The 11,756-nt window shown below is 50.9% G+C and overlaps 1 protein-coding gene across 1 annotated transcript; it reads right to left on the reverse strand.

Annotated features, from left to right (window-relative positions):
* Positions 1-534: 534 nt before the first annotated feature.
* On the reverse strand, positions 535-11,457 carry LOC133361214 (leucine-rich repeat transmembrane protein FLRT1-like). The gene is made up of 2 exons (XM_061580101.1): positions 11,198-11,457; positions 535-4,523 (listed from the first exon to the last, which is right to left on the reverse strand). Exon 2 carries the CDS (start codon positions 4,471-4,473, stop codon positions 2,389-2,391), a length of 2,085 nt encoding a protein of 694 aa, XP_061436085.1. The 5' UTR covers positions 4,474-4,523; positions 11,198-11,457; the 3' UTR covers positions 535-2,388.
* Positions 11,458-11,756: the final 299 nt, after the last annotated feature.

Consider the following 11,756-nt stretch of genomic DNA (forward strand, 5'->3'; position numbering starts at 1 on the left):
ATTCCTCACCCGCGTCGGGATCGTGAAAAAAAGTTAAAGTTGGCGAGCTTCCTTCCGTTGCGGCAAATTAGCTCAAGGCTCTCCGAGACCGTGCAGTCTCTAACTCCACTCCTTTGTGACCTTGACGTATATTTATACACCGTGCGCTCAAGCCATGTCGTCCACACCTTGAGCGATCGGTTCTACGCAACTCGGTTGCACGCAACTGAATCGCTTATGCGGACGTCTCTGCGAACAGTTGCGACCGGTTTGCGCAATCCGGTGTCTCTGCCTTGGAGCGTCCATCTGCTCGGCGTTTTGCGGCGTTGAATTTCACCAACATTGTGAACTGCAACTGCGATCGGTTGTTTCCCGATCTGGAATACGCCGTTTAATATCCTCGCTGTGCCACTACTCGCTGAGGTGTCGACAGAGCGGTCGCAGGCCAAGATTTAAAGTTGCGCGATTTTGATCACTCAGGAGTGAAGCCGGCTTCAGTCTGTACAATTAGAGACCTTCCCCTGGCAGAAAAAAACTGAAAATGAAAACTGCAACTTTAATTAAAAACTTTATTACATTTTATACCTTAACACAGAAAAAAAAACATATAATGTACACGCTTAGACTGCTCTGCTGTGGTGGTATAAGCTGTAGCAGAGAGCACGACAAGTTCCAACACTAGAATTAAGCCTGTGTTTGTGAAAAGCCATGGATGGCAGTGCAAGAGTTTGTTTTATATATAATATAGATGTAACTGCTCCAACGGTGTTCCACGTGACATTTATAAACACCGCTGGAGCCATTTCACGTAATTGTCTACCATTTACAGAAATTTCCGGATATTTGTGGACAGGCAGCAGCATAATGCATCAGCATTGGATTGGGGATAATACATTGCAAGAAAGGCATCGCTTCCAAAAGACTCTTTAAGACAAAGAACAAAAAGCTACGATGAAGTCCATCGCTTTGCGGTTAAATTGATGGCAATAATTACTTTGAACCTATTTGAGATGGGGCTGCTTTGACAGTGGCAGCGAGATGATTAATGACATTCGTGGCAGCCTTGCCAAGTTGTTGTGGAAAGGCTTTGAAAATCACCGAATATCATAGCGGTAATTTTGAACCGTCAATCCGCCGCTGGGATGAAGGCCTCCCCACGCCATGTCAACCATGAAGGTTTTTGACCATACTTCATCACGCTGGTCAGCAGGGCTTGGTGAAGGGGTAGGGTCGCCCTGGACCTGTTCAGATATCCCTCCGCCACAGACGTTATCCGTGGCTGGGACTCGAACTCGGGCCGTCAGATCATCGTGCGGTGCACTTACCCCACCATTCTGCCACTCCAATCAGATAAAATATCCATTTGCCGGTCCTCACGTTGGCCACGGGCCGCGTGATAGTCACGGGGCCCTATCTGGCAGGCCCTTACCCCTGCCGCAGAGCAATACAGTCGAGACCGCAGTGCCCCATTCCAAACGGCACTTGCACACTCCGTCCTGTCTGGCCCCATATGGCGCCATTGTGTGACGAATACGCAGCGTGACCTCGAGACGAGGGCCGGAGCAGCCGCGTCGCCGCTCTTTCAAGCTGCGCGGCAGCAGAGAGCCACCAAGCGTGATGAACGCATTACAGTACTATTCACAGGGAACACAACTACGGGCGGAAGGCGTGTTAAAATGACTCTGACGGCGTCTATATGTGCGTTCGTAAAAAATATTATTTAAATAATCTTTCCCAAGCAGGCCCCTTGCCGCGTTTCACGCTTCCGTTTGACTGGGCGTCGTTCGCCGGCGGTGGCTGCGTAGATTCACGCCGTCTTCAGCAGCCGCTCGTGGTGCTCAAGGAACATCCTGGGCGGTAAAACGTCGTCGTGTCTGAGGCATGTCCCTTCGACTTCTGACGCAAGCGTTCTGCGAATGAAAACCTTGCTTTTTGTACATTTCACTCATCAACATCATATTGCTTTTTAAAAACCACATCACTGCAGTTATTAAAAAATATACGAAGGTGTTCGTAAGCGACTTGTCCGAATGCGTCTGAACAACTGTCTGTGAGCAGAATGTATTACACATGCCAGTGTAATGTCGTGTAACCCGGTATTACATTACGTACGCCACCATGACATACCAGCCGGAGTAGGAGGAAATGCTAATGGAATTGTCCGCATACAATACAATCGCTGCAAGGCCATTGTTCACCGTACTTGTGACGAGCGAGTGTCCAAAGTGCACATCACACTCCAGAAAAAAAAACAATGAGCTCATTGCAGAAGAAACATTTACGTTATGGGATTTTCTTCTGGCACATTTTAAAGGGTCCCTTGATTGACATCCAGCCGATGCCACTCCGCAGCTGCCACCGTCCATCAACCTGCGGTTCCGTCACGGCAGCCGGCTAGCGGCAAGCGGCCTACGTCTGCGAGTGGTCCGAGTCGGGCACCCCGCTATCTCGCCGGCCCCTGTGCACCTCACCGCCGGCGTTCTGGTGATATTTGTAAACCAGGCCGCTGCCACATCCGCCGCCGCCGCCACCACCTCCACCCCCCCCACCGATCCCGGCGCCGTGGCGCTGCGGGAACACCGTCTGTATCGTGAACTCGTCCCGCGCGGGGTGTGCGCCGTTCAGCGGCACCACCTGGAAAGACGAGCCGTCTCCGCTCTCCAGCATGGACATGTCCTTCTTCTTGGCGGAGCCGTCCACGTAGTCGCAGGCCTCGCGCCGCCGCCGCCCCACGCCTCCGCTGCCGCCCGTGCCGCCGGCCAGGCGGCGCCAGCAGCGCCCCCTGAGCGCGTAGGCGGCGGCCGCGGCGAGGCACGCGGCCGCGGCGACCGCGGCGACGGCGCCGCCGATCGCCCCGGCGCCGCCTCCCACGCCGCCCGCTCCGCTCGCCCGCCCGTCCCCCCGCTCGCGGTTCGTCGGCGCCGACGAGTTGAAGTCGGACGGGCTCGGCGTCCTCGCCTCGGCGCACGCGTGCAGGTCGGCGAGGCGGCGGTCGTCGCCCGGGTCCGCGACGACGGCGCACACCCTGTAGGTGCCGCCGGGCTGCAGGCGCAGGATCCGGTGGCCGCCGCCGCCGCCCCCGTCGCCGGCCACGATCACCTTGTCGGCGTCTCCCGCGCCGCCGCCTCCGGCCGCCGCGCTCTGCCCGAGCCGGGCCCAGTGGAGCTTGAGGACCTTGACGCCGGGCGGCGCCCTCCAGCTCACGCGCAGGCTGCTGTCGGTGACGTCCGACAACCGCACCTCCAGGTCGCTCTCGGAGGCCGCCGCGGGAACGCCGTGCTTGGGGGCGCCGGCGCGGGGGGGTTGGGTCCGCGGGCCCGGCCTCGCCGTGGTCCGCGCGTCGCGATCGGCGGGCCGCGCCTGCGTCGACGTCGCCGCCGCTCTCGCGCGCCCCGCGCCGTCCCCGGAGGCGCGGCAGTCGAGCGCCAGCCCCTCCAGGGGCGTTCCGCGAGCCGTCTCGGGCGCCTGGCACACCATGCCCCGCACCATGGTGACGGACGAGCGCCGCTTCATCCAGTCCTGCAGCCAGAGCAGCGCGCAGGTGCAGCGCCAGGGGTTGTTGCGCACCGACAGCTGCGCCAGCTGGCTCAGGTCGTCGAAGACGCCCTGCGGCAGGACGCCCAGGCTGTTGCCGGACAGGTCGAGGCGGGCGAGCTGCCGCAGGCCCGCGAGCGCACCGGCGGGGATCCTGGAGATGCGGTTGTCCTGCAGGTAGAGCCGCTCCAGCCGCGCCCCCGGCAGGTCGGCCGGCACGGCGGCGAATGCGTTGCGGGCGAGGGACAGCTCGGCGAGGCCGTCGAGGTCTCGGAAGGCCCGCTCGGCGATGCTCTTCTCGCTCAGCTGGTTCCCCTCCAGGAAGAGCCTCTTGAGGCTCCCGAGCCCGCCCAGCGCCTGCTCCGAGATGGCGCCGATGCGGTTGTCGTCGAGCCGCAGCTCCTCGAGGCCGCGGGGCAGGCCGACGGGCACGGCGCTCAGGAGGTTTCGGGACAGGAAGAGGACCTTGAGGGCCGCGGCGCCCGCGAAGGCCCCGCGCTCCACGCCCACCGAGGTGACGACGTTGTCGTCCAGGTGCAGCCTCTCGAGGGCGGTGAGGCGGGCGAGCGCCGCGCGCGGCACCACGCGCACGCGGTTCTCCTGCAGGTGCAGCTCGCGGACGCCCGGCGGCAGGTTGGTAGGGAACTCCTCCAGCCGGTTGCCGTACAGGTAGACCGTGTCCACGTCGCGCAGGTGCGTCAGCTCGGACGGGATGCCCGCGTCGTTGATGAGGTTGTTCTGCAGGAATAGGGTGGTGGCCTCCCGCGGGATGCCGCCCGGCACCGACGTCAGCGCCCGGTCGTTGCAGTACACGAAGGTGCCGTCGCAGCGGCACGGGGCGGGGCAGTCGGAGGCCGGGGCGGGCGGCGTCGCCAGCGCCAGCGCCGCCGCCATCGCCACCGCTGCCGCCAAGCGGACGACGGGCGGGGAGGCCGCTCCTCCGCGCGTGGAAGTCGCCATGGCGCGCTTTTTTTTGTGTTTACAAAAATCCACCTCGGCAGCGTCGGCGGCTGTAAGAAGGAGAAAATGCCAATCTGTCAAGGGGGCGCGGTGGCGCCCTTGTAAAGCAGAAATTGGTTTCTGTACGGTGCGAGTTAAAATGTCGAGTGATTTTAATCTCTTAACCCGCTGGTATTTTCTTTTATATATATATATATATACTGGCTTTAATGCAGTGTATCGCAAGTAAATGTTTAATGTTTCATCTTTTCTGTAAATTTTTTTACATGTTATGTACCTTTAATAAAATAAAGGGCACCAGCTGAAAGCCGATGGAGGCAAATGTTAAGACTACGTGTGACTTCGTCAGTGCTGGTAACGTTATCAGACTGTGCTCCAAAATGTGCCAACGTCAACTTTCGCTTAAATGTAAGCAGTCATATTTTCATCATAGGAATTAAAATAATAATATTACAGCCCTTTGCAGTGTCGGTCATGGGGGTTGTTTGACCATACTTCACCATGCTGGTCAGTGTGGTTCATTGAGCGGGGGGGTGGGGACTATCTCAGACATGCATTACTAATGTTAGCAGTGGCCAAGAATCTAATCAGATTGCGTAGTGGATAGCGCAGTGCGCTATCCACTACGCAAATACCCCAAAATTGTGACACGGTATAACAAAAACATCATCCCAAAATAATTCTGTTCTTTGCCGTGCAGCAATCAGCCAATACACTCACGCAGCAGTTTGTTTGTAATGCTGCAATGTCTACAATAATGAATTTCACGTGACGTATGAATTAGTAAAACTTAAAAAAGGTGCTCTTACAATGTGCCATATGAACGTCTACACGTACGCTAACCTTTTGGCGGATTGCAAATACAAATACCAGCCTTTGTTTCGAGAGTTCAATCGTGATGTTGAAATTTCTCCGCATGGCAAAAAATTTCGAATCCGCTCTGTATTGTATTCCACCACATGAAGCCATTTCAAAGCGCTCGAAGCAAATCAAAACGGCCCACGTATATCAATATTAGTTGCTCGTATTTAATCTTAGAATGTCCAAGTAGCAGTAAATGACACTGCTGTAAAACTGCAAGGCTGTTTTTTTTTCCACCAGAACAAAGCTGACCAATGATTAGACTACTAGGCAGCGTTAGTCTGTCATATCAAACATCTGTTTTCAGTTAGCTTAGCGGCTAACATTTAAATGTACATTTGTCAAAATTGTAAACAAGCCTTAATTACAAAGTTATTATTTCGGATGACAGTCTGCATTGTTGACAAGAGTAAGCGCTCACACATTGCATCGTAGCATTTACGTTACTGTAGGTTTTAGTAATACCTTGTAAACAACGCAACAGTAATGGCAATAACTGATGGGAACATACGTGTTGGTGGTGAAACACATCCAAGGAGTGAGTTAGCAAATAAAATCAAAACATACACGCACAAGTGAAGAAGTCAAACGAATGTTGTCACGTGTGAATTCAAATAAAACCCAACGAACCAGCACTGCCTTTAGCAATGGCTTTAAACAGATAATGTATAATACTCTTTGGTTCTTTCGGTAAAGTCACGTAGGTATAAAAAATAAAAAATGATTCATTTTATTTTATGATATAAAATGATTCATTTTATTTAATAAAATAAAATGATTCATTTCAAAATTCATTTCAAAATAAAATGATTCATTCAAAATAAAATGATTCATTTTATTTTATACCTACAGTCACGAAAGCTTCAAATCAATAATGTATAATGTTTACACAGATAATATGAATATTCCAGGGTCCCTGCCAAAATGTAATAATGGCTATAACGCCGGACTTGCAACCTCGAGGTCGCCGGTTCGATTCATCCTCCAGGCGCGTCACTTGGCAAGTTGTATTCCATCAGCCCCGGTCCACCCAGCAGAATAAATGGGTACACCACCGTGAGTCGATCGGCAGGCTGCGTGTGATGGTCTAAAGTATCGGTACTCCGACATCTTTCCAGCATGGAAGAGTTGGCCGATAATATTCTCTAAAGAGGCTTTCTACAGCTCCTGCTAGCGGAGGCCCTTCTGCCATCAGTGGCAGACATTGCAATCCACCACGCGACGTTCTTAATACGCTGTGCTATTAACCCGACAATTTGACTTTGATTCCTAGCGATGGACAATGATATCTGAACCAGTGTTGGCACTCTCCTCTCTTCACCAACTTACACTGGCCAATCATAGCACGGGGATGCTTTTGTCCGTAAGTGGATTGACAAAAGGGTTGTTAATCATCACGACTATTATTTCAATTTGAGCTATTGGTCCTTTTTTGTATCAGATAGAGTAAGTAGAGTAGCAACAATTTGTATTTAACTTATAGTTGGAGAAAACATCTTATTGGTAGCTGAGCTTTGAACAGTTTTCTCTTAGCAGATATTGCTCAACGGACGCTTAAAACGTACACGTAAGTGATACAACAAACATTATCGCTTGAGCCGATGTAATGTTTCAAGTCCGTGCGTGCGATGCAAAAATCAGTTTCAAAGGTTTACGGCAATAGAGGAATGGAGACTTTAACCTTTTGATTTTAGTTTTTTTTTTTTTATCCAGGCAGTTTCCCACCGCTTGAAAGCCCGATGTTTTGACAGAAATGCTCGGGATGCTGAAGAGAGCTTTACGTGGTCTTGTTTTCTACTCCCTGAAAACCCCCTTCAGACAGCTTCGGCCACCGTGGCGGTCTCCCCTTTCTTTTGTGCCGCCGTCTTTGCTACCTACAGCCGTGGTGGCAGCACCGCGCATAAAAGGCCACGATTCTTACTCGGCAAGTTCCTCCTCGTTGTCGTGGATTTATCTCTCGCCGGGGCCGTTTCTGCCTGGTGTACAATAAGCCCTTCACGGGATCAGAATGAGGACGGTGCAGACAGAGGACCGCTGTTTGCCAACTGACTGAGAAAGCGGCTGAGTGAAAAAAACTAGAAAAAAAAACTAGCTAGGATTGGATTTACGGGTCAATTTTTTGTTTCGCTTCCAGACTCTGGAATAATTTTAATCAAACTGGAAAATCCTGTCACCCTCCGAAAATGTGAAAGTGTTTTCCGTTGCTGTTGTTGTTATGAAGTGACGTCTCGACACAAGGATGTTAGTGATTATTATTATTTACAAAGAAAACTAAAACTATATTTTAAATGATTGGATTGGAACTTTGCGTGGAAAGTTTGACACGTCGCTACGCTTTCAGTTTTTTTAACAATTGACCGTTTTTGTCAATCGTAAAATAAAATGAGTTCGTCAGAAACTGCATTAATACTCTACACATGCAGCGTTGAACGTTTGAATAAATAACATTTCCAATCATTACAGCCAATGGAGTCGTTTAAAAAAATCAGTCAATAGTTTGCAACACGGTGATTTTTGTTCATGGTGTTTAAGAAGAAAATAACATTTGAATATTTTTTGTTGTGGTTTCCTCTCTGCAGGCGGGAAGATAAATTAGCCCAGCAAATTGAAAGGGACACTTTTAAATCTCTTAATTGGAAAAGATCAGTTCCTTCTATCTCGCACAGCGGGAGTTGGGGGGGGGGGGATTTTGCTCACACAAGACCACAGCGCAGTTTAAAGGACACGTTGCCACTTGCAGAAAGCGAAACTCGTTCACAGCATGGGGCATTCAGCCACAATTAGAGAGATATATGAAGAAAAAAAGAAGAAACAATCCGACAAGGACTATGACCAGATCAAGTTAATTGCTGCGAAAACTAAACTAAACTTCACCCAATAAACGAAATAAATAAATTAGTGGGTAAAACAGAGGTCACTATTTTGAGATGCCCGGTGGGAAAGATGCACCAGTTGATTTCTCAGGAGGGTCCTTCTTGCATACCTCAGTTCCCCCTTCTTTTTTTCCCCCTTCCAAAACTTCAGGGGGCAGAGGCGTTGCGCACAGCGTGCTGCCAGCTTCCGATGTGTTTTCTTTACTCCGCTGTCTTTTTGCTTTCTGACAGCAGCAATGCGTCTAGCTCATCAACAGGACCCCCGGTGGGTAGGGGGGAGGGGGGGCATGGGCGGTGGGGGTCGTGCCACGATAGTGGCGGGTGTACGGGTGGGACTGGGGGTCGGAGGCCGGGCTCCTGTGCCGGGCCGGGCCGGCCGGCTCGGACAGGATCAGAGGTGGTTCTGCTCGTCAGCCGGAACCTGGGGCAGGCCCAAGGTGTTTTTTTTTTCGAGCGTGGCGTGGTGTTGACACAGCTGAGTTGCGGCGTCTCATCTCTCGGTGTTGTTCCAGCCTTGGATTTAGTTCTGGCCCCTTCGGCTAAATGCGGAGGGAGGCTGGAGGGGGTGGGTTGGGTGGTCAAATGAGAGTAGCGAGAGACGGTAGGGGGTCAGTTTAGGAGAAGAGGATGGACAACAGGAAGGTGTGAGAAAGTTGTTACAACTGGGATCTACATTTTCCGCCTTCCACGAGACCCTGAGTTATCTGCCTTCTTTAATCTCTTGCCCATATTTGCTTTCCTTATCCCCTGTGGGGAGGGGGAGGTGGACGCTTCTTCTTGTGCGGTGAACTCCTACGGATGCTTGGGAAGTGATGGGACTCGGGATTGTAAACTGTTGACTTTAAACTAAGACCTGACACACTGATCGTAATGAGAAAGAAAAAAATTAAACGTGTTCCAAAAATATACACACGTCTATACGACCATACTGCAAGCTAATAAACCAGGTGATGTTTATGCTCGATGTATCCCCAGCTTAGTACGCAGTAATATAGAGAAATACACACGACGCTTGGCAGGAAATAACACAATCACATAATGAGCATTTGTTAAACGAACAGTGTTTGTAATTGTGCAATCATTAGCAATTCTCACGCTGGGTGGAAATAGGTCACTTTTTTCAGTGTTAACAAATGTAATTAGCATGTGATTTGATGTTAATTACTGATAGTTTATTTCCTACGATTCTGTTATTTCCCCCAAAAAATATTACGTATACATGAGAGGGGTTCATTTTTGATTAATGTGAAATAATAAATAATCTGTACATAATGAAGCATTTAGCAATGGCTGTTTGCTCTAAAGTACAGGCATGGAAAAACGAAGATGCGACTCGGCTCTATGGATATGGAAACAATTTGTCCGGCTCAGATATATTTAGCCGAGCGCTGCTCCACTCTCTGTGTGTCCTTAACGCGGCGACAGCTTTGACCAGACGTTACAACGGAATGCTTGCGACGGATCCATTGAAAATCCCAGTCCATCCTCGTGTCGCATCCCTCGCACCCGACAATGTTGGCGGTTGACCGCTGAGTTGCCTCGATTTATTATTTAAAATGTATCGTCGCAATTCACTTGACATTTTGACACATTTTAAATAATGAACAATGCAGTTGAATTGAAAGAACAGGATGGATGCTTTCCCCGTATACCGTGCGTTCTTGTTTCACCAATGCGGCATCTTTATTGCAGCAGCAGCAGCACCCTTTAAGCGGAATTATCTAATTTAAGCACATTTTATAACCACAAACACATGCGTTTGTAATTTATTTTACTATTAATTTCCATCTTCATTTAGTTTACTAGTACCCTTTTTAGCTTTACATTAAAGTAAATACGTTCACTTTTATCAGAATGTTTTTTTTTTATTATGTGGTCTTCTTCATTGCTGTCTTTATATTACCAGAACCCATGAAAATACTGTGAAACAGCATGAAGGTCAAACTTCAGAAAAGTTACAAAAACTCAACACGTGCCTTATTAACATTAGCCGATAAATAAACACATGCAATGTAGATCATCGGCAAAGTTTCCCGCTATGGCCCTTAATCATTTCACAGCAGAGTTTACGTTTGTTTTTGTGCTTGTGCATAATTCGCATGAGCAGCATCACGATGTTTGTTTTCATAAAATCGCTCGAAACTCGATGGATTCCACAAACTCGCAAAGCGAGCCACCTTCGGGGTCTGCGCAACGAATCGACAGCAAAATAAAATTCACAGAATGATTGCATTCGTCAGCCCAGCTAGAATTTCCCTGAAATTCTCTCTATTTAGCAACCGTTAATTGAACTTGACAGCTTAAGATTACTAATTATCCCTGTTGGTCGTACAAATGTTGACCTAAAGCATACTTTAGAAACACACTCAGCCTATCACTATCATTTTGTTCAAGGCAGAGCACGACACCCAGCGCTGTGCGTTCCTCAACAATTACGCAGTGATTGCGTCGACTTTCCTAATCAAATAATTGTCATTCAACCCCACCAGGTTGCCGACTGCTCGACGACTTCGCCGACGTCAAAACAAGTTTGAAAGCTTCTCCACACCTTTAGCAGCTGCCCCAATAAACGCGTCCATTGGAGGTTGGGTTTTGTTGTACGCTGCGCGCTTCAATGCAAATGTACGAAATAAAATTGAACACCACCAACAACAGCAATACAACAGTAGGAGGTTTTAAAACGGACACCAATTGTTGTTGTTGCTCTCGTTAGTTTATCAACAGGAACTGTTCACAGCCTGGTCGTCTGGATGAATGCGTGTTCAGCACAACACGGCGCAGACGCGCTAACACGGGACTCGGCAGGAGCACTGCCCTAGCGAGAGGAGTGAACGCACGCATAACGTACGACGTTTCGGGCAATGACCCTTCTTCACAGGCAGAGAAATCGAAAAGAGCCGCAAAAAAGAGGGTCAACTCATCAAAAGTGCCCGCTCACAGCAATATACAACGACGGCAAGAACACACTCGCAACAACATCATCAACTTACTTCTAACGCGAGCGCGCCGTGAAGCTCCCTTGCACCTCCGAAGTGAGCGCCGATCTCCCCGACACGCCGGTGGGAAGGGGGGCTGGCTTTAGGGGGGGGGGGGTACTGTAGGGCTGCTGACGGAGACTCAGCGGACGGGGTGCGCCAAGGGGAGTCTCGGCCGTCAAGAAACTCCCCGCGACTACTCAAGCCAGCGGAGAGCAACACGCGCTTGTCTCCCCTGCTCCGAGGACGTCGCGTCTCACGCTCTCTCCTGCCAACCACTGGGACCAGCGCGGCCGCTCGCACGGCTCCCCGTGCGGCGCGCGCGCCCCCCCCCCCACCCCCTCGGCGTCCTCAGCGCCGCCCATCGGCCAATGGGAGCACGCGGGGCTGGGTGTAGGGGGGGGCACGGTCTGGACCGGCCGATAGGTCCGGGGCCAATTGGGAGGTCCAGAGGCTATTGTCTGCGGAGAGCTGCAAGAGCGGGCAGCGGTGACGCCTCCTAACCCCCACCTCCCCCACCACCCCCACCACCCCAGCACAAGCCGCCCCCACCACCCCCACCACCACCCCCCCC

The sequence above is a fragment of the Lethenteron reissneri genome, chromosome 8 (genome assembly GCF_015708825.2).
Source record: "Lethenteron reissneri isolate LAM-NWPU_2019-01 chromosome 8, ASM1570882v1, whole genome shotgun sequence".
NCBI lineage: Eukaryota > Metazoa > Chordata > Hyperoartia > Petromyzontiformes > Petromyzontidae > Lethenteron > Lethenteron reissneri.